The sequence below is a fragment of the Rattus rattus genome, chromosome 15 (assembly GCF_011064425.1).
Source record: "Rattus rattus isolate New Zealand chromosome 15, Rrattus_CSIRO_v1, whole genome shotgun sequence".
Taxonomy (NCBI): Eukaryota; Metazoa; Chordata; class Mammalia; order Rodentia; family Muridae; genus Rattus; species Rattus rattus.
The window spans coordinates 22,987,923-23,011,886 of record NC_046168.1 but is presented as its reverse complement, the minus strand read 5'-3'; the positions used below and the strand labels follow the sequence as shown (position 1 = coordinate 23,011,886).

The following is a 23,964-nucleotide window of genomic DNA, read 5'->3' as shown; positions in this document are numbered from 1 at the left end:
ATAAGAAAAGAACCACATGCACAGTTTCTTTGTACATGCTTAGATATGCTATCTTTCACAGTAAAAGGAAAATCTTATCCCTTCATGAATCCAAAGCTACTTCTGCCATGAATTCTTGTCCATTCATCAACTGCTTCCAGGTTAAAGAACACATGTTTTCCCTAAGAGTCAAATGATAGGCAACCTGAAGGCACATTGACATGCCCAGAAGTACTTCTTTCTAATTATTTGAGCTTACAATATCTCCTTATCAGTCATACCTCCCTTGTCAGAAGAGAACAGCAGTGGTCAAAATCAGAGCTTGAATCCTTGATGGTGAATTATGAACTCAGACCAATGCAGCTAATTGCAAGAAAGATGTGAATACAAATAAAAAATCACTCGAATCTTTAATTCTGGCTGGCACTGCTGACCCAAGCCCAGTGCATCCTCTTTGGAAACTGGGCTAAGCTATGAAATAGCTAATGACATGTTTAGATAGGAAAGATGTGGTCTCTACCATCTCTCCATTGGGCTGCACCATGCTCCTTCAAGCCCTTCACAGACTGTAGCCAGACAGGAGTAAGTGCCAAGTGCTCTCAAACCTCTTGGGCCTCACTATCTGCCTGAAAACTGCAAGGAATAGCAAAGAGAAGCCAAAGGAAACCCATCTACTTGACAAAAAGGCCTGGAACCTTCCCTTTATCCACATAAAACAGGAGGATAATCTTTGGAGGATTCTAGAAGCCAGAACTCTTGCCACATCGATCGAATGTCTATGTTTGGATAAAGTCATTGAAATATGTGTGAACAGAGCAGCCAATGTAAACCCAGACTAGACCAAGTCATGATGTCTTGAAACTGTCAACCCTCTGAACTGCAGATAATAAACAAATTAAGGCCCATCTGAGAGAGACAAAGTAGGTTTAAGGCAGCAGAACAGCTGAGGCCAACAATTCTCGGTAATGTTGTTCCCATTATCGTATATGGCAGCATGCATGATAGGAATCAGGGGACATTCTTATGGAAGGGTGTTCTCAATTGTTGCTCCCAGCTATGATGGCCACTACAGTTCAATCACGAGACTGAAATGAAAGGTGGTGTCCTAGATAATGTTAGTCTTCAGTTAGATGGTTAGAAAACAGAGGAAGGAAAAGGAGAAGAAAAGGCCCTTTTCATTAGGTATGCAACTCCCGGAAGGAAAGACACACTGGGCAAGGCAGGTTCAAGCATGTCCAGTACAAAAAAATGTATATTCAACAATGAAGTAAGCAATCTTAGCCAGGCTCTCCCACCTAGAAAACATTCTCACAAAACACGCAAAGCTCTCTTGCTCCAATCCCTTGATTATCAGAAGACCCTCTGACTGTTAATTAAATCAGCATTATGGCTTTAAAATGAGACTTTATGATTTGCTTCGAGTTAATGAAACCTCCAGGACTTAGCCACCTAAAGGTGAGCTAACAAAATTGAATTCCTTGACCTTCGAAGATCCTAAGCCCCAAACACTGCTATTTCTCTCCTCCTAACTCCCTCACCAGGAGGTGCAGCACAAACACTTGGCCCACCAAGGCCCCTTCCTGCTAATCAGCTTATTGCAATAGCATTAGCAAGTACTCCAGGGCCTACAGACTGCTGGATCGGGGTTTGTTTGGACCTTCAGAAAACAAAAGAAGAGATTGTTTAGAGATGAAAAGAGGTATTGAACGAGGTGGTACATTTTAAGGGAGAAGGCCAAAGGCTCTTAAATCAAGAGCCAGGCGGAGTTGTTCATTAACTACCACGTATTTGGTAGTAGGGAAAGAGATGTTGTCAATAACTCGGTCTCTCATTCACCTCAATGAAACATGTTAGCTACAGCCCCACGGCCAGGATGTGAAGGAAGTCAGTAAAAGGGCTAAGAAAAGACGCTACCTTCTAACTTATACACTGCACCCCAAGCCCTGTGTTCTCTAGGTAGTTGCTGTTAGTATTAACCCCGAACAGGCACTGTCTTCAGCAGAGGCCCCAGAAAGGTGGTGAATTTGGACCGGAGTCCACAGTCTTCACGGGTTCCTGTTAACCATCCTCTGAGAAGAGCTTTTACAAATTCAACTAAACATGAGAAAGCACACCTTGCTTTGTTCAGAAAAGTCTTTATCTATGGGACCTGCTCACAGCACAGCACAAAATGACTCTCAGACAAAAGGCCCTGGGCTTCTCCAAGGGGGCAACTCCCTTTCATCCCACACGCATGTCTTGGACAGCAAATGTATTCTTACTCTGTCAGTTTCTCCTTCGGTGTTGCTCTGTCACATAAAATACTGCCCGACCTTTGACTCAGACTCCAGACAGTCGTCTACCTGCTGATTGCCCGGCCTCTGTTCAAACATGTCCTAATACTCTGTCTCTGTAAGGGTCATCAGTAGTTTTCCATCATACTCAATGTCCTCCCTGTGCTTCAAAGCACCTCACTCTTTCTTCACATCCTTGCCCCTCTCAAATTAAAGTTTAGAAAACTGGTTCCTAGGCTGATGTAGGTCAAACAAACAAGCAAATCAAAGACTTGAGAGTGTTCTAATTCACTGGTTAGTCAGAACTACCAGTATGTTATGGCCAAAGATAAAATTGGGATCCTACAATTAGATTAAAATTTATAAAAGACAGAGTCGAGAGGATCTCTGTGTGCTTGGTCTACGTGGTGAGTTCCAGGCCAGCCAAAGCTACAAAATGAGATTCTGTCCCTAAACAGCAAACCAAAAACTAAATAAAACTGATAAACGAGTATACCTCATTATGATGAATGCTCTATGGTTGTGTTAACACAGGGTTGGGCGAGGGATCACGGTGACTACAGTTATGGATGCCCTCAGGGTACAACACTGTCTGCAGAGCACATTTGTCAAGGTAGACTAAAGCCTCCTCACCCTGTCTTCAGGGTTGACATGACCTTATCTGGAGAGTGTGTCTGATTCGGTTATCTGAAATGTGTGTCCAGTTATCTGGAATGTGTTCTGGTTTCAGTGCGTCACACTGGAAGGGAAACATTGGCCAGTGGGAGGAAGCCAGAGAACAAAGCCTTGGGGAGAGAAGATTCCAGGTCCTGGGTCTGAAGAGAAATCTCTCAGAGAGGTGGGGCATGTTTATTTGGTAAAAGAAAATATGCTGTCAGAAGGCCAGTGACAAATTTATAAAGAGGTTGGGCTTTGCCGTGGATCAAGAACATGGGATGTGCACTAAAAACAGGCGACAAAAAGACGCTGAAGTATGACAGCACCAGAAGTCATGTCATCTAGCTTCAGAGTGGGAGGGGACTCAGGAAACGGAGATGTCCCAACAGGGGACCCCATAAATTATTTTCATGGGAATGTAAGTCAACTGCTGTCATCTTCCAATTTCTCAGGACAAGCCAAAGTCTATGTTTTAACGCAACATGGTTCAATTTGTAATTCTTGCCAGAATTTCAAAACAAACCTCCAGGACTAGAGAAGTGGTGGGGCCTGCAGTCCGGCGGAAGCCCAGCTTTGCCAGTTTACAAGATCCCAGAGGCAATTCCTGGTTTCAATAGAGTGTGGAGTTAGCATGCATGTATGGAAGACTTTACTGGGTAGTGAAAAACCTTCAAATATTTAGGGTTCCTGTATGGCGAATGGCTTCCCATCACATTCTGAGCAATGGAAAACAATGACGTTAACCTTGGTTGACAATGCACAAGAGATTCTGGAGAAAGCATTTCCTCCTTCGGCACAGAAATTGAATGCAATCATACGACAGTTGTATTTTCCAGTTTACAAAACGATATATATCATGTCATTTTTAACATTCTTAGAAAATCTCCTCAAAGCAAAATGCGATGTTTCTGATTTACAAAGTGTGGACTGATAGTGAGTAGGAGATCATTTCCAGAAGCACGCGGGCCATTGAGTAGCAGATCTGGGATTGGGTACGTCAGAGCCTCTAACCCTGGCAGACTCGAAGCTCAGGTCTGTAAGTAGCCTTTCTCTGGCCGTATCTACTTATTGTTGCTTTTAGACAGTTGCCCTCCCTCCCAGAGGTGTCTATACATTTCCATATCCTGGGGTTCCTTCCTGTCCCCTCTATGTCTCCCTGGAAGCTAGGATCCTTCATGGGCTCTTGATGAACGTCTATTAATTTGGTTCTTTCTGCCATGGAAATGTCTGCCCGTGTCTAGATGCCCCAAGCTACATTTGCCTTTGACATATGTTCAAAACACACACGTGCTATGTATCTCTTACATACCATCCCTGCAAGGATAAAAACCTGCCTTAATTTACATGCATGCAACATACAACACACACACACACACACACACACACACACACACACACACACACACCTCAAGAGTTGATGCCTAGTTAGTGAATCATCCAATCTGTAATTCCTGTAATTCAATGAGGATGAAGAGATATCATTAGGTACAGCATCTCCCCCTCATAGCCGTGTCTGCTTTCTTACAGAAATTTCACTTCTGAAAAAACCCAGCCAGTGCCCAATGAGACTCAGTACAGACTTATGTTAGTCTCGAAAGCAGCTCCTGGGGTTGGGATGAACCTTATCTAGAAAAGGAGAACACATGCACACATGCACACATGCACACATGCACACATGCACATTGAGACAAAGGCAACTTCCCGAAGGCTTGGTTTGACTACAGAAGAGTTTTTTTTAAACTGTTAAGGGGTCTTCCTTGTCTCATAACCAACTACAGTGGCATATTCTGATGCACTGTATTAAGCCTGGACAGCCAGGGGTCAATAAACAAAAAACGAATCATTACAATTTATATCTATCATCTAAAACCAAAGGTAAAAATGTATCGAAACTGGGAAAGATGCATAGAAATTGATAAGGGGAAACCCCTCAAATCCTATGCGCTCAGCCCAAATGAGCTGCTCTGGTTTGGTTTACATTGTTTTCTGGTGTGGATCTGGCTGGTCAAATGACCAGTTAAGAATATTTCGTAGAGCGAGTGTTCCGATGCTCTAATCTCCCTAGACAAGGTTCATATTTGTGTAGGTTACTTATTCTCCCTTTGTTGACTAAGTCAATAATCAGAATCAGCAGGTTTGGAGTCAGATTGGCAGGGATCAGCAGCCTGCCTTGGGAGGAGGGGGTATAAAAGCCCCTTCACCAAGAGAAGTCATCGTAGAGATCTGCTGGCTCCTGACAGGATGGCTTCCCTTCGCCTATTCCTCCTCTGCCTCGCTGGACTGATATTTGTGTCTGAAGCTGGCCCTGGGGTGAGTGGTCCTGTGAGTGATCCAGACATGACAGGTAGACCTTAGATAAAGGAGTGCCTCCCTCCAGCTTTGGGAACTAGCTGAGCTATTAGGACAAGGCTACCCAGACTCTACATTTACCATTAAACTCCAAGAAAAGATCTGGGGTTCCTCCAACTCTTCCTCCTGTTGCTTTAGTGCATTCAGTTTGTAATGCTCAGTCTCTGGTGTCCTTAGATAATGAAGATATGATGAAATAAACATAGAATAAGAGATATAAAAGGGCTGGCTGTGTAGTTCAGTGGTCTGGTGTATGCCTAGTATGTGGAAAGCCTTCTGTTCAATCTCTAGCGATACAAGGAAGAAAGAAAGAAAGAAAGAAAGAAAGAAAGAAAGAAAGAAAGAAAGAAGGAAAGAAAAGATATATATTATCAGTGGGGCTGTTATTATTGAATTCTTATAAAATATCTTTAATATATTTAGTAGACATATTTTGTATAGCTATTCTATGGTCATACTTTAGCTCTTTAGCTAATCAAAATGTATTATTGATCTCTTTTTGTCTTTTTTGGCCAGCACTCTATTCCAGTCTCTGATGAAGTCCTTTAAAAGACTTAATCAGTATAATTAAATGAGCCAGGGATATGTGAGGGTTATTTTACAACCAGAGAGAATTACTATAGCAACAGCTGATTGAAATGATCTCAAGAAAAAGCCCATTCTGTCTTTTGCACCACGCACCTTTTCAGCGGCTCCATTCGGATAGAGAAGCAAACAGAGCGATGGCTCTCAGAGGGCCTATTTTCCCTTTGAAAATTCATTATCCACATCCCTGGTGCCCAGCAGTGCATCTGGGGGCAGAAACTGCTCTTGCTTTGGAAACAATGCTGTCTATGTTACACGGAATAAAGCAGCTCATTAATTGTCAATACTTATGTTATCGTAATGGGATCAGCATGTACTTTTGGTTTTGTTCCAGATTCTGTAACCGGAAAGAACAAGCCCATTTACTCTGACCCACTTCACTGACATCTCTCTTGTCTCCTCTATGCCCAGGGTGCTGGAGAATCCAAGTGTCCTCTGATGGTCAAAGTCCTGGATGCTGTCCGAGGCAGCCCTGCTGTCGATGTGGCCGTGAAAGTGTTCAAAAAGGCTGCAGACGGAACCTGGGAGCCGTTTGCCTCTGGGTAAGCTTACAGAGCAGCCCACCACAGGATTGGTTCCAGCTTTTCATTTACTCCTCTGCTTGTTAGAGACAGGCACATGCAACTCACCAGCTAGAGGGCTCCGAGAGACAGCTCAGCAGTTAAGGGCACTTATTGCTTGTGTAGAAAACATGGGTTTGATTCCTAGCACCACAATGGCAGCTCGCAACTATTCTAAACCCCAGTTTCAGGGGATCTGGGTATCCGACATCCTCTTCTGTCTACCATGTATGTGGTGCACTAATTCACATGCAGCCAAAAATCTTATAAAACAAACAAACAAACACCCCCAAACGAACCTGGGAGCTAAAGAATCTGTTGGAAGGTTAAAGGTATGGGCAGAGACATTTTTTAAGAAAGCCGCTTTCTTGTGTTGCTTAGAGCATGACCAGGAACCAGCATACAATCGAAGACTGAAGAGAGTAGAAGGGGAGGTCAGTACCCCACTGTTTAGCATGGGTTTGCAACCCTTTTACATCACAGCCCCCTTTAAGCAGACAATGAAAGTTATAGTCACCAGGGACTGAGGAGATGGCTCAGTCAGTGAAGTTCCTACTCAGAAGATTGGGGACTTGGGTGTGAATTCTCAGACTCTACATTAAGAAGCCCAACATGGCAGTACACGCTTCTAACACCAGCCTGGCGTAGGAGCTTAGAAACAGGGGGACCCTGAAGTTTATTAATCGCCAGCTTCCCTGGTAGGTAGGTTCATGTTTGGTGAGAGAAAACAAGGTGTAGACTAATTGAAGACATCCAGCTTTGAGCTTAGATCATGCAAATGTGTGCACCACACACATACACACCCCACCCACAACAATACACACACACACACACACACACACACACACACACACACACACACAGCATACACACAAAGAGAGACAGAGACAGAAATTAAAAAAATAAGAAAGTTAAAGACTCCATGGCCACAAAGAGGCTCAAAGACAAGCGTGTATAAAGCCATATACATATAATTTTAGAAGTTTTCAAATTCCCTGGCACCCATGGGTGATGCTCAAGCTTTGAGTCCCAGTCTTAGAATCTCACGAAGGACGTGCTCATGTGTGCTAATTTATTAATGAAGAGAAAGGGTTGACGAAGCATCCTTCTGGAACTTGCTGCCGTTACCCAGAATCAGGGGCTTTTAAAATGTACGCTCAGAACAGAGTAGCTCTGTGTAAGCCTGGCAACCGTGGTGCTCAGTAAGAAACACATCGAGAGAGACCTGCAAGGCAAACCCAGGGGCTGGCCAATCTCAAGCCACCCACTAGCACGTGTCAACATGACTTCCCACCTGTGCCAGCCACTTAACAATTCTGTATTGTTCTGTTTTTTAACAATTAGTGATCTCGAAGAAATTGCTAATTACCCTAAACAAGCAAGCCAAGAGGGAAAACAGCAAAGGTTCCCTCAGCAGAACAGCTATACAGTTATGTCTCCTGGGAGAAGACTTTATACTAGGCTTTAATTGAATACCCAGAAGCACTAGCGTTCTTCACCAATCCCTGGGAAGATCATTTTCTCCTGGTGCTCTTAACTGAGTTTCTGTTTGTTAATGTCTTTGTGATTACGTAAGTGTCGAGCACAGCATGCAAAGTGGCCAGGGGATTCTAAGTTGGAATGGAATGGACACCCGAATACTCACACTTTCTTGTGACTCTTCCTTCTTGTACCCACACCAAAGAAAAAGAAAAACTGGAGAGATAGGAAGAGGCATGGTCAGAGTCGCCGAGGACGACTGCTGCTTTCGTCTGTCTTGGTTGTAACTAAATGGGGAGCAGTTTCTAACGCTGCCACTATTGAACTGATGTCTGGGTGAAATAGAAGTCACTTGGTCTTCCTTGTTGGCAAAGAATTGCTGAACAGATTAAATTTCCAAAAGGAGAAAGTCACAAGTTTCAAGTTCTCCTTTGTTTATTAGGCTTTCTTCTGTGATAAATTATACTACTTCCAAAAGTTACCCTTAGGCCATGGGACACTGGACTGTCACAGGTGACTGCAGAGTTAGTCAGGGCAGTTTGAGACACTTTCAGGGACTCCAAGTCATTAAACCTGAATACAATGGTGTGTGTGTGTGTGTGTGTGTGTGTGTGTGTGTGTGTGTGTGTGTGTGTGTGTTTGCCTTTTTGTGTTGTTGGGGATTGAATCCAGGGATATACAAATGTTAAGAAAGAACTTTACCACTAAACAACACCCGTAGGCCTTAGCGTTTCTTTCTTTTTAAAATTGTAATTAATTTATTTTCAGTTAGGTTCTCAACACCTAGTCCCATCCAGTTCAGAACTCACTACTTAAACCCAATTGCCCTCAAACTTGCAGCAACCCTGGTGCCTCTTCCCTAGAGCACTAGAACAGGTGACCCCACATACTTAGATTGGGACTTTTAAGGTAAACATTTTACTCTATTTTGGTCTCATAAGTCAAAATGCTACAGTAGAGCTGTACATAAAACTTCTTTGAGTTTCTTGCTATTTTATCACAAACGCAAGAATTCCCTCCCTCTTGATTCAGGTGACAGAAAAAATACACAGGTACATATATGTACACACACACACACACACACACACACACACACGTTCATGTATTCTATCATTTCCCTTTCCACTGAACTCTTCTTTCCCCCTAAAATTCCTCTGGACTTGTCTGCCCTCAGGAAGACCGCTGAGTCCGGAGAGCTGCACGGACTCACCACAGATGAGAAGTTCACGGAAGGGGTGTACAGGGTAGAACTGGACACCAAATCGTACTGGAAGGCTCTTGGCATTTCCCCATTCCATGAATACGCAGAGGTAAGTGGGCACACTGACTTGTTTGGGTTTTGTTTTCGGTCTCAGGAAATGCACTCTGCTCTTGATGTACCTTGGGCATGAGCTGGAAAGAGGATTCTACAGCTAGAATCCCCAGTGCTTGGGCTGCAAGCACTTCTGAGTTTGTCTAAAACTCATTCTGCAACACAGCCTGAACCTGGTCACATTGCTTACGGTTGGATAGCTGCATTTATGCAAATATTCATTTCTCTGTATTTGTTTTTGAGGGCATTTCAAAGTCAAAGAGAGGGTTCCCTATGCTATTTCTCTAAATTCTGGCATTTTCTTCATTCCAAAGCACATCTAGTGCTCCCAGAAGTTTAATTCTTGGCAATGCAGAAAATGACAACATGTTCAAAACCAAACAGCTCAATATCTAAATCATCAGGCGAACATCCCATGGCAAAGCGGTTTCTGAATCAAAACTGTTCCACCCTTACGACCAGTCTATGGAGGTAGCCTTGTCTTACACCCACTTTACCAATGAAGACGCTAAGAGACGTTAAGTACCTCACCGAGGTCACAAGACTAGAATGTGTGAGCAAGTGACAGAGTTGGCCTCTGTGTTGGTTAGTGTGCCTTCCGTGCCTCAGCCAATTTCTGTGTAAGAGATCGAGCTAAATCAAAGCCCAAAGCCACATGAGTAACCTTTGCTTGGCACTGGGCTCAGCCTCCCTGACTCCTCAGTTCTCATTTCACAGAGGCGACTGTCATGGGAATAGAATCCAGGCCTGTTGGGCAGAACTGGAGATAACGAATCCCATCAAAAATAGCTCGGCATGTGACCTAGTTTGCTGTCGGTTGCTACGATAAACACCACGACCGAGAAGCGACCTGGGGAGAGAAGGGTTTATTTCATCTTATAGCTTACAGTCCACCGTGGAGGGAAGCCAGACGGGAACCTGGAAGGGGAAACTGAAGCAGAGACCAGAAGGAAAAACGTTCCACAGATTTGCCTACAGGCCAATCTGATGGAGGCAATCCCTTACTGGAGGGTCTCTCTTCTCAGACTTGTGTCAAATTCGGCAAACACTCTATCGACTGATTCGTGTTCCCAACCCATTATTCAACAAAACATCTGAAAAGTAAAATCCTTCTGCCTTGAGAAGAAACTTCCTCCCAGCCAGGGTCCCAGATGATCCTATCCTATACGTACCAAGGAAAATTAGGAAATATTCTTTGGAGCTAACAGGTCTCTTTGCTTGGGGTAACTTTTATGCATGGCCCTGTGCATGTGTGTGTGTGTGTGTGTGTGTGTGTGTGTGTGTGTGTGTGCAGGCACACATGTGTGCATATAGAGTATACAGAAAAGCCTTAGATGTCATTCTCAGGCACTCTGTCCACCCCCTCCCCCTTCACACACTCCACACACAAACTGAGACAGGATTTCTCACTGGCCTGGAGCTCACCAATTAGGCGAGGCTTGCCAGCAAAACCCAGGCTATCTCACCTCCCCAGCTCCGGGATTACAGACACTATAACACCAGACATGTTTACACATATTCTGGGAATCAAATCCACGTCTTCATAATAGCAAGGCAAGAGCTTAAATGACTGAGCTCTCTTACGTGGTAGATGCGTTTTTTTTCCACTTTTGGGGAAGAACCAAATGAACCTGGATGACAACGTGACAGAAAAGCAACTTCGAGGAGTGTGCATGGCGACACATGCCTCTCATCTAATGCTGGAGGCTGCAGTAGAACGCTCATGAGTTAGCGGCCAGCCTGGGCCAGGGGCTAGCGTTGAAATTCAGTGCCAGAGGGCTCACCTAGCATTCACAAGACCTGATCTATGGCACAATAAATAGCAGTAAATAAATACAACAGAGAGTCTAAGATGATTCTCCCTCCATTTTTCTGGATGTTATTTTTGTGTTAGTTTTACTCTATTACCCAAGCCCTCTTTACCATATATTTGGACATAAAAAGTCTTTATTCAAAGTGCGTTCGAAGCTTTATCCAAAATCTGTACACAAAATGAGTACGATTCCATGCATCTTCTATAGTTAACATCTGTCCTGGGTTTGGCTCACCGGCTCCCGGCTGTTGCTGCACCCATGTCGCAGACAGTCTAGTGATGTGAGAAGTGGCTAATGGCAAAATCCATGTCCAGAAACTTTCATGAGCTCCAAAACTTTCACTTGCGTTTCTGCCAACCGCAAACCACTTGTGTTGTAGAGAGAACCCTGTGATGTCTTCCCACAGCATCTCTCAGCATTGCTTCTTCCCTAAAATACTCATCTTCTCACATTAGAAAATACGAAGGGGCAGTGGGAGCGAAATCCCTGGATTGGGATTGCTTCCTTTCTGGTTGGGCTGTCACTTGTAGAAACGCAGCCAACTTCAGCGCGCAGGGTCCTGGAGAACGGATCCTGCCAACATTCTAGGTCTGGAAGTTTGTGTGGGGTTGACAACCACCATTCACCACAGGTCTTTTATGTGTGTGTGTGGGTGGGTGCCAGTGTTTCCATTCTCCTCACTTTTCTCTGAACCCAAGAAAGTGAACAATAGCCTTCAGACTCTCTAACTCAGCTTGGTCTGACCAGGGCCACCTACACTACAGAAGTAAACTTGCAAAGAGAGACCTGCAGCTCTCTAGAAGCAGCTTACAGCTCCACAGACTTAGGAATAATCTAATTATGCATCCCCCCAGCCCATCCCAGAAACCAATAAGACAATCGGAGGATGATTACCAGTTTAGCATTGAGAGATGAACACTTTGACTGTGGGTCCCACCTCTGGGCTCTGTTAGAACTACTTGTCTCTCCTCTCTCCTAGGTGGTTTTCACAGCCAACGACTCTGGTCATCGCCACTACACCATCGCAGCCCTGCTCAGCCCGTACTCCTACAGCACCACCGCTGTCGTCAGCAACCCCCAGAACTGAGGGACCCAGCCCAGGAGGACCAGGATCTTGCCAAAGCAGTCGCTTCCCATTTGTATTGAAACAGGGTTCTTGCTCTATAAACCGTGTTAGCAACTCGGGAAGATGCCGTGAAACGTTCTTATTAAACCACCTTTATTTCATTCAAACTGGGTTTCCTTTTTTTAATTTCCTCATTGTTCTCCTCTGCTCCTAAAACCCAAAATCTTACTGAAGAATTCTAGAAAGTATTCGATCAGAACTTTTTAAAGAAAGGACATACCTTTTTGGCTCACGGTTTAAAAGAATCCTGTCCATCTTGGGGAAGTCATGGCAACTTGCTCGAGGCAGATAGCTCAGGAAGCAGAGTGGGTCAACTGTTCAATGTTTTACAAGCAAAGCATGTACTAAGCATGGTCTGTACTCGTTAAAAGCACACGATCTGATTGACTAGAGATGCACAGTAGTGCTTTCCCAGAGCATGTTCAAAAGCCCTGGGTTCAATCACAATACTGAAAAATTAGTCAAAAGACACGTTCTGAAAATGTAATATTTGGCTTTTCTATAAGACAAATATAAGGGCTAATTGTGACTGCTTACATTATGTTAATTTGGGTTCCCAGAATTGTTTCTACAAAAATTCACACTGGTAAACAAAGTTGCAGGCACCCAATGGCCAGACAGGGTAGACGGAGGCAGGACTTTTAGGATTCCCAAGGGAGAGACTGAGGGAGAAGGACGGAGGAGAGCACCATGCCTGGGGAGAGGAGAAACAACATGCCTGAAAATGTCCGGGACAGAGAGCATAGCCACCATGTAGGTGCCAGGGGATAGCGGCCCAAGAAGGCTGTACGTCTGGGTCCTGAAAGGCCAAGATAGAATTAGTAAGTAATAACTTGGGAATATTGGAAGGAGGTGGATTAGTCAATGGCCCAGCCATTGAACTGATTAAAGTATATCAAAGTATAAAGGCTGTGTGTGTGTGTGTGTGTGTGTGTGTGTGTGTGTGTGTGTGTGTGTGTGTGTGTGTGTCTTTCATTTGGGAACCCAGAACACTGGGACAAGTAGTGATGAGTGAACTGCAGCAGACAGGATCTATGTAAGTATCTAACTGGATACTACAACTAATTCTTCAAGCATTTTTGAGAAGCACTTTACTCATTCGAGGGCCTTAAGTTCCTTTGCACAAGAATGGGCCTATCAGCAGTCAGGCTCCAGCCCCACCCCTTGCTGCTGAGCTATTTAGAATGATACATTCAGGGAGAAGGGGAGTCACTGTCTTCAGCTGTGTGCCCACTGGTGACCCCAACAGGCTCCAATGGACATTCCCAAGCCAAGGTGAAGAAACAAGTCACAAAACCAAACAAAATGTCGTGAATCTGAGAGAAGGGTTTGGGAGGGTGGGAGGAAGCTAAGAGAGGGTAAGGAAGAGAGCATCAGAGTTGATTGTATACATGGGTAAAACTGAAGCAAACAGAATCAGTCACTAAAACATGTTTAAGAGCAGCGAGTTCCGTTGGGGATTTAGCTCAGTGGTAGAGCGCTTGCCTAGCAAGCTCAAGGCCCTGGGTTTAGTCCCCAGCTCCGAAAAAAAGAAAAAGAAAAAAAGAGCAGCGAGTTCCAAAGGGACAAACCTGCAGCAGCCCAGCTTCATTTCCCAGGCAACTCCTTCCTTCACAGCTCACAGAGCACACCCCTCAGAAGCTCTGTCAGCTTTCCTTCCAGACTTTCAAAACGAAATAAGCTGAGAATCAGTCCCACTTCCCCACATCCTCTCTACTCCTCTAATTCACTTTAGACCATTTCTACCTGGCAATCAGAGCCCAGTTCTCAGGAGACAGAGGCAGAGGGAGGAGGATGTCTGTGAGTTTGAGGTCAGTCCAGTCTACATAGTGAGTTCCAAGCCAACCAGAACTACATAGTGAGACCTTGTCTAACAACAACTTAGTCAAATCCTAAATCTACATTTAACTGATACACACACACACACACACACACACACACACACACACACACACACACGCCAGGGGATGCGCACAGTAATATAGGCAAATGAACAAAATGAAACAAAATAGGTTTGTCATGAAAGAGAATAAGTTCAATTTTAACCACACTGGGTTTGATATAATCAGATCAGTTTTAAACTCTAAAGTTGGCAGTGCATACACACACATGTCCAAGGGGTGGAGGCGCCTCTCGAAAAGCATGATCATAAATATTGAAGTCCTACCTGTCAAACAAGGAAGTGAAGCACATTTCTGCCTCAAGCTATATTTTATCCACCAAGAGCTCATAGCAGAGGCAGAATGACTTCTCCCCAAACTGCCGTTTCCCCGGCAATTCCTTCCTTTACTTCACAGTTCGGAGAGTCTCCTAAGCTCCATTAGTTTTCCTTCCAGCCTTTCAAAATGGAAATAAGCTCAGAAGCAATTCCATTTCCCCGGATCCCCGTTCTCTCCAGGTGGGAGCTGCCCTGGTTAATTTTAAGCCAGAGCAGATGGTAATTCATCTTCCTAAAATTAACCCTAGGGGTGTGCACCCCGCCCCAGTCAACCGCTTGCTGTTGCTACCTCTTATTTACTGCCAGGAAGGGGGTGGTTAGAGACACAGGTACAAGGTATGATGGGAAAGAGGGCCAAGGCTGATGCTACAAGGTGAACCCAGAACAGCTTTCTGCATGAGAACGTGTGCTCAGCTAAAGGAACAAACACTGCTCACTGGTGACCTCAGGAACATGTGGGAAGCACATTAGATGTGCCTCACAATTTCTGGAAAATAACACCTACCACACACAACTTTCAAATGTTCTAAATATGTGGAATGAATGAACCAATACATGAATGAAGGAAAGGATTAGTTCTAGGTAGGCAAATCTGAGCCTCCCACATCACGTGACTCACCAATTGGGTTTTTCTTTCTAACATACACATGGGAGACTTGGTAGCATGAGAAATTTTCTACTACTTCCGAATAACCTGCTTTATGTATCAAGGCCAGCTTCTACATTGTCGGACTAATTTCAAAAATCTTTAAATAAATGTAGAAACTGTCTATTCACTCTGACAAGGTTCAGACCCTCCTTCCCCATTCCCCACGCCCAAAGTCTTTCTTCAAAAGGACAACAAATGGCTATGGAAAGGTTTTCAGCGGGGGTCTTAAAAAGCAGAGTCAAGTTTCTGCTAGCCCAAGCCTGTCTAATAGAGAAGCATCACAAGATGAGAGCCCTTAGAGTAGGATCAGGACACTAATGGCCCAGAGCCCCACTGAGGTCACTGGAGCCTGCCCAGGGAGTAGGGAGTCCAACAGAAGGATTCAGATATAATGGCTGTAAGAAGAAGAAGAAGCTGGCATTGAGGGTGTGGGGAGACAGCTCGGCTGGTAAAGTCCTTGTCATGTAAACATGGGGACCTGAGATTGGAGGGCGAGAATGCGTATAAAAAGCTGACCGTGGTATCTCGTGCCTATAATCCTGGGGTGAGGGATGTGCAGACAGGAGGCCTTCTGGGGCTCATTAGCTAGCTAGTCTTGTCAAATCAGTGGGTCCAGATGCAGAGAGAAACTCTGTCTCAAAAAATAAAGGGGATAGTAAAAGAAGATACTCAACATGAACCTCTAACACATGTGTATGCATATGAAAACATATAAATGCATACATCATACGCAGACACATACAGGGGGAGAGGGGCGGAAGAACGGCAGGAAGATGAGAAGGCGGGCCAGTTGGATAGGATGGCCAATCACCATTGTCATCAAAACAGTTAAAGCCTAGAGTCGCAAAATAGAAAAGTGTATTGTGGTCTCCTGGGGACCAGGGACCTCACTAAGAGGGGAAAACTGCTAATCTGTAGAAGCTATCAGGACCCACTAGGCAAGTGCACAGGAAAAGCCCAGTCATGAAAAGAAAGATAAGACGGAGACTGACGGTATTCACAGAAAGATTGCACTTGGTTATTAGGACCTGTGCGCATCCTATCGAGGCAAGAAGGCTGGAGAGTTTGTAAGAGTGGTGAGGAATCAGGGCCTTCGGAAGCTCAGCCTGTGGTTAAGGGACTGGATTGTGGGCACTGAAAGCCTGGTACGACTGCCCAGCGGAGAGACAGCAGTTCTGTTTATATTGAACAAGCAGAAAACATTGTGAGTTTCAGGCCAGCCTGGAGTGCACAAAAAGACAAACAAAGAAGAGAAAAGAAGGGGGTTGGGGATTTAGCTCAGTGGTAGAGCACTTGCCTAGGAAGCGCAAGGCCCTGGGTTCTGTCCCCAGCTCCGAAAAAAGAACAAAAAAAAAAAAAAAAGAGAAAAGAAAAGGAGGGAGGGAGGGAGGGATACAGGGAGGGAGGGAGAGAGGGAGGGAGGGAGAGAATCTCTATCTCTACTTTGTTTCTAATAAAAAGTAAAGGAAGTGAATCGAATGGCTTGAAAGTTTTCTCCCTGGTTCCATGATTCCTGTTAACTTGTTCTTTGGTGGGATTTGTAATTATAATGCTTTAGCTTCGGGGCACAGAGGAAAATTACATCCAGTTCCAGTAATGACTTCTAAAAGGAATTTTTAGGTAAGCAGCTACTAAAAACTCATTATTAACAAATATTTACTTGATTATTCCCCCAGTTTTTCCTAGTAGTCCTTTAGCTAGCTTTTATTTCCTCATTTAACAAGTTCTCCGTATAGGCAATGCTGTATTCTTTTTCTTGGATGCAGTGGAACCCTTCGTCCTACACATAGACCACTCACTGTGTGTGCGCACTCGTGGACGTGCAAAGCCTTCACAGATTATTGGATTTCTTCGAACTTAAAGACTAACGTTATAAACTGTGTTGTAAGATGTTATCCTCTGAGCCAAACTGCCACCATCTTCCTGAGATCAGCCATCTTGATGGGAACTGTTAACACTCCCCCTGGAAGGAGGATGGGAAAGTCACCAGCCCTCAGCTGGAGTATCTGGCCATTCCTTCTAGTCATTCGGACTCGGTTCTGCCCATAGCTAGCACATACACTGGGGAATACTGGGGAATACTGGGTGTACCATGTATGGGGGTACGGGGAGGCCACCATCACGTGAACACTTTCAGGTGTGGCTGCTTTGGAGTTGCTCAGGCCCCTGTCAGAATCTCATCACCCGTACTCTGTAAATAACTCTAAAACCCACTGGCTCCCCAGACTACGGTGGACTACACACTGGTTTGTTCTTAGTACCTTTCGAGGAGGGATGAATGCTGTTTACATCTTCCCTAAGAGTGTGGGGGGATGGCAGGGCGGCATCTCCTAACAAATTGACTTCTAGCAAGGATTTTGTAGGCTGTTGAGTCCTGGGTTGTACGGACTTCTAGAAATCTTCAAAATCCCTTCACCCACTGCCCTTGTCAGAGTGAGCGGGAGTCCTGAGCACTGAGGCTTTCGTCACCCCTGCTGTGGACCCTCTCTTGGAAGTACAAAATGAATCTACATCCACTCCAGAACCTACTCACACATCTGCATAGATGTGAGAATCAAAAGGGAATTAGACTGAATGAGCTTAGAACGTAGTAAGTGAAGCTTTCTCTACATGTTGATGTGATCCTACAAGATACTCAAAGCACACTAAAATAAGGAAAATCAGAGAGGCCAGGTGTGGTGGAGCACGCCTGTCGTCCTGTCAGGGGACTGAGCCAGAGGGACAACATATGATCATTTGTAACAGCCTTTTCACCATGAGTGTGTGTGTGTGTGTGTATGTGTGTGTGTGTGTGTGTGTGTGTGTGTGTTAGAGCAATGGAACTGACTTGACATGGTTAAGGTGTGGAATCTTCCTTCCCTTTCTTCTTACAAGGCCCTTATGCTAGCTAATGGCGAGCTCACTGTATCATATTTACCTCTAAGCACCTGTTCACATTTCTACTCTTACTCCTACTCCTGACACGTGTCAATCAAGGGCGTTTGTCAGTTTTACTAATTGTGCATAATAACTACTGTCAAAAACTTCTGAGAATCAAAGGACTCCCTGCCAAATATTTGTTTAAACATAACCCAGACCTCTGGCATGGAAGAAAGGCTTTTAAGGTAAAGCCAGGAGCTGGCTTCACACCAATCAAGTTCTTGCTGGGAGTGCCAGGCGTCTTCCAAGTGCTAGCTTACCTATTTTTTCCCATAATTCTCCAGTGGCTCACAGAACTGAGAACACCAGCCTTAATTAACAACTTACTGTTTACTGACTAAGTCTTATATGAGTCTTCCCACAGAGCCTTCCTAAGAGTTAGTTGTGGTAAAAATTAGTGCCAATTGAGGGTTTCTACCCCACCTTTGAGTATTCAGTTCCCAGATAAAATACACAAAACCTTCATATTTATGATAAGCTTTTAAAGCACTAGAGCTGAGCAGAGATCTGCCATCTAAGCTATTCATGCCTACTTCCCTATCAATAACCTCGAGTTATAGCTTGCCCTGTCTGCTGGGGTTCCAACTGGCTAGCCCTCATGGTCATGTTTTTCTGACTCATTTATTCCATAGTGCCTTCTCCTTTTTCCACTGTCTCTCTCCTCTCTTTGGTCTCTACTTCAGATCCCAAGCCCGGGAACTGAAGCCCTGCCTACCTCTCCTCGGCTGTAGGCATCTTTATTTACCCATCAGGGGTAACTTGGGTGGGGCAGGGCAGGTAAGGCTACATAGCTTTCCTCGTACATGATGATCTCAGACTTCCTCGTCCCTGGGGAAAACCAGACTTCGGGGGCCAGTATTTAGCATAACAACACATAGCAACAGACCAAACCTCAATAGAGTTTACTACCGTTTGCTAGTGTACTGCAGAAGAACTACCCTTTCAGAGTCCCTATTCAGAGCTGGGAAGCGTCTGCACATGGAGAAGAGTCACTCCTACAGTGACACGCAGGAACTTGAGTCTCCAAGTGCAGCCTCACTGATGGCACATGCTCTTTAGGTCTACAGACTCTACTGGTTTTATGTTCAGAAGACAGATTCTTCTTGAGGGTTAGCATGTCTGCTGTCCCTTCAGGAGCGTCTCAGTTAGGGTTCTATTGCTGTGAACGGACACCATGACCAAGGCAACTCTTGTAAGGATAACATTTCATTGGGGCTACCTTCCAGGTTCAGAGGTTCAGTCCATTATCACCAAGGTAGGAGTATGGCAGTGTCCAGGCAGGCATGGGGCAGGAGGTAGCTGAGAGCTGCACATCTTGTTCCCAAGGCAAACAGAAGACTAGCTTCTGGGCAGCTAGGACCGGGGTCTTAAAGCCCACACCCATGGTGGCACACTTCCAAATCAGGCCACTCCCTGGGCCAAGAATATTCAAACTACCACAAAGAGCCTCTAGAACACAAGTTGATTAAATTGATAATATATCTCAAGCACATCGAACTATATTTTAAGACTATCTGAAGTCTGGGCATATTAGTATACACCTGTCATCTGGTGCTTGCTTACTGAACTCTTGTCCTCTGGAAGGGCTGTCTCCCCAATCAAATCCCAGCACTTGGCACGGATCAGGAGTTCCAGGCTGGCTCTGGCCACACAGTGAGCTCAAGGCCAACACACGAGACCTTGTCTCAAACCAAACGAAACAAAACAGAAAATGTTGAGAGTTAATTTTATTGTTCAAACCATGCTTTCTCCTCCTTTTCCTCTTCCTCCCTTTAATTATAGTATACTGTAGTGGCAAATCACGTTGTTCTGAAGTCATTTTAATCGCGTGATACAGCATAGGACTCCTTATAAATATAACCTTCTCTAGATAAAACCATTTTGTCCCAACATGTATTTAAAGCAGGACCAAAAATGAACACATGCTATTTAAACTCAACCTCCATGAGTAGTAGCGCACCCCTGAGATCCCAGCACTTGAGAGGTTGAGGTACTAGAATAATGTAGAGGTCAGTCTGGGCCTCTCAGTCAGTTCTAGAGCAGCCTGGGGACTACCTCAGAAAATCGAAACAGTAGTCTGAAGATATATCTGTGATAGGTTCTGGGTTCCATCCCCAGTAACACTCGATTTAAGTAAACCCTCTTCTCTGAGCACAAACCATGGCTATGAACCCCAGGCACAAGAACCTAATTAAACTTTATGACTAATTGGTTAAATGGTGGTTAATGACTGAAATTATTTCTGCTATGCAGCGACAATGATCCGCCGATCACACATTGTCTAAATATTAGTAATACCAGAATTGAGTACAGAAAGAGCAAGCCCGAAAAAGCCCCAATACAAACCTAGCCCCAAGGTATTTGAAAATGACTGCTTTTCCTAAAATATCTTTAAAATGATTTAATATCTGAAAAACACGTGAGCTGTAACATCCGGTTCAGTACCCAGAAGCCATGCCTAGAAAAGGAAGCAAAGGCTACAGGTTAGAACATAACTCTGGTGTTTAGTTTGTCAGGTCTTCAAGTCTGTGGGGAAAACGCTTTACACAATTCTTAACTAATTCTTAATTAATGATTCTGAGTCAAATGAGTCTTGATATCACGGATTACCAGGTGTACACATGAGTATTAAATGATAGTGTGTTTTGGAGGGAGTCATGGTGAACACTGAGTGTATTTAAGCTTTGATCTCCACGTATTTTCAGTGCGTCCTTAACATCGACTAAGGCATCAACGATCCACCCAAAATTTAGGGAGAAGAAAACCAGATAATCCCCAAGACATTCTGAGAGAAAACAATGACATCACCACACAAACTCTTTAGAACATTGTATTTCATAAAAGACAATGATAAAAAAAGTACAAACATTTCCATGAGAAGCAAAACAAGACAAAAAAAAGCGAGAAATCACTAGAGTTTACATCAATGCACTTACATAGAAGTATTCCATTTCATAATAAATAATCTTAAGTACACTTCCACCTTCCAAAAACCACAGCGACAGTTTGCTTCTCAACAAATCTGCAAACCCAAGGCAAGAAATCTAGAGTGTTATTTATAAAGAAACAATGACACAAATACAATCTGCTTCCCCCAAGGGAGTCCCAAAGGGACGATATTGTATTGATAATACTTCTGCTCTCTTTTACAATGGTTATCAGTATCAACTGGAATAGGAGTTTTTGTTTTGATTTGGGTTTCGTTTTTGAGACAGTTTCTCTGTGTCGCCCCAGCTGTCTTGGAACTCACTCCACAGGCCAGGCTGGCCTCCAATTCAGAGAACTTGCCTTGCTTCCAGAGAGCTTGGATTAAAGGCAAATTCCACCATTGACTGGCAGGAATAGGAATTTTTAATAGATAATTTTGTACTTAAATTTTATAAATATTATCTTATTAAACACCGTTTTATAAAACAGAAACAGAAATTTAACTTTTATATACCTTTTAATTTGCCTTGCACGTGTGTGTGTGTGTGTGTGTGTGTGTGTGTGTGTGTGTGTGTGTGCTCGAGCTCACACATATAGAAGTCTGAGAACAATGTACCAGGGTAGTCCTCTCCTTCTACAGTGTGAACCCCAGGGATCAAGCGTAGGTTGTCAGGCTTGGTAGAGGCACCTTTATACCCTGAGCCACCTCAAGGGTCTACACCAGAAAATAACTATAAAAAGGGGACTGGGGAAGCCACCTCATTAAAACCCTAGTTTTGGCAAATAATTAAATGACATCTTTATTAAAAATCAGACAGAATGTTACAGTGGACGTGGGAACTTTCGGCCCATCAGTCATGCTTTCTTTCTTCAGTTCAAAGGCATCGATCATTTCCCCAGTGCCACGAGGACCTCCCAGCATCTGTGGCCACACTGGCTCTGAGAGTAAGACAAGTGACAGGTAAGTTACCAGAGGACATTCTTCCTAATCTCAGGTAAGTTTCAACTTTCTCGATTTGACTTGTTCAGGTAAAAGCAAAACAAAAACCACGTTTAAATACCACCCTTGGCAAGGCAGCAGATGTGGACAGACAGTGCAAAGCCACCAAGTGCATTTGATTCTATCAGACTGTCTGCTTGTGCTAATATGGAAGGAAGAGATTCACTGTCATGTGGTCATGGTAACGGGGCAAAACTGTCATTTGTGGTGACATATAGAGGTCACTATTCATTACTGAAAATAATTCCAGGTCTGAATTAGAAAAGGCGGTTCTCACAAGCTGACACAGCAGATTCAGCATGAAGATTTAGCAGAAATACATCCGATTCCCGCAGCCACGTTAATGCCAGACTTACCCTAAGAGAGTAAGGCAGATCACCAGTTCTGAATTTTCCTAAAGCTGTGAACTATATATCAATGCAAAAGGTGCTGACTGTGGATAGCCTGTCACCTTATAAAAGTGTGTTTCCCCCAGCAAGAATCCACGTGGTACCACATTCCACAGAACCATGAGGAGGGACCAGGGCTGGGCTCATCACACACCCAGAGTCCTGTCTCACCAGCCTTAACATTACACTTTACTGTCATTCCGTCGAATTAAACACCTCATTAGCCACAAGAGACAGAGAATAAACTGATAGCATACAAAAATCTTCATTTCCACAGGTTGTGATTTTCCCCCCACTACTTTGAGTAATCAAAAAAGTTGGGAGGTAAGTATTTTAGAAGCACGTCTAAGAAGAAACCTGGAAAGACTGCTGTCACAACAGATAGGGTGTCTGTCTTCTCTGGTGTAAGGATCTAATTACCGTAGACTTTGGCTTGTGGCCATCAGCATTAAAAACTGTGACAGACAAGGACACTGCAAGCTAAGCTCTCCCGTCAGACAAGGGGACAAACTTGCCCACATTCAGAATTCTCTCACTCTTTGCTCTTTGGGAGGGTTCACTTGACAGATAGGCGATGTTTTCAATTTGTTTAAATATGGGAGATAAGATCTTACATGAGAATACAAGCTATTTTTCAAGAATCTTTAGAATTGATAATTTTCAAGTAAGAACACTGTTTGGGCTTTGTTGTTCTTTGGTTGTCAAAAGCCTCACCCAAGTAAGGAGGATGAGCAGACCTGGCGTTAGGCTGTGAGACCTAGTTCAGAAGTCACCGAATCCACACATACAATAATGATTTTAAGGTAAGTCTACAGGACCTAGATTCAATTCCCAGCTCCACTGGGGGGGGGCATTAAATTATACTGGTAGTGAAAAAAAAATTTGAATAACACCAGAGATTTCTTGAAAGCAAAAAAAAACAAAAAAACAAAAAAACAAAAAAACAGTTCAAGTGACTGGCTGATGTGAAAGGGAACTATGTACGTTTGAGAATTAAAGTTAAAGTCTGTTTTAATCTAAGCATTTATCTTCATAAAAATAGAGCATCTAATTTCTCATCTAATAGTATAATTCATCTGTATAAGCACTACTGGATTTTCCATAAATTCATTCTTTAAAAAAAAATCTTTTTAAAAGAAGATACCTTCTTTTGGTTCTTCTAAAGTGGAAATAATAATGCTGTTCATTATGAGACTGAAAAAAATATAGACCGTGTATAAACACAACCTTGGGGACATTTTTTTTTTGAGGCACAAGATCCCTGACACAGCGGAGGTACATAGAGACATTTAACACGAAGAGGTCCTGTACAGCATGTCACTTTACAACTCTGAAGATTTTCTTGGTAATACTCATGCAGTATGCATAAACAATATGGCTGCCGACTTGGCAAGATCTGATGAGACTGCAAGCAAGAGAAAAAAACAAACAAACAAAACAGGTAATCCAGGCAGGAAGAAAAGCTATGAGTCCTTCCTTCCTTCCTTCAAAGCCCTCAGAGGACTGTGCTTCCTCCCATGAGGCTGAAGGCCTAAAGCTGAACTCCAGGTCAACGAAACAGTTACGGTATTATCTTTGTCCGTCGCTGACAGTCCCTTCATTTCACACAAGGCTTAACCTTTGTCTGGCGACATAAATTTACAGTTTTTTCCCCCATGCAAATAAAAAAATGTCTATAAAAGTCCAATGAAGGCATAACCAATTACATGCAAAATTATGACATCTTA

The 23,964-nt window shown here is 43.8% G+C and overlaps 1 protein-coding gene across 1 annotated transcript; it reads left to right on the top strand.

Moving 5' to 3' along the window:
* The first annotated feature begins 5,001 nt into the window (after positions 1–5,001).
* Ttr (transthyretin) lies at positions 5,002–12,241 on the top strand. Its single transcript, XM_032885761.1, has 4 exons — positions 5,002–5,219; positions 6,255–6,385; positions 9,057–9,192; positions 11,988–12,241. The coding sequence occupies exons 1-4, from the start codon at positions 5,151–5,153 to the stop codon at positions 12,093–12,095; spliced, it is 444 nt and encodes a 147-aa protein (XP_032741652.1). The 5' UTR covers positions 5,002–5,150; the 3' UTR covers positions 12,096–12,241.
* Positions 12,242–23,964: the final 11,723 nt, after the last annotated feature.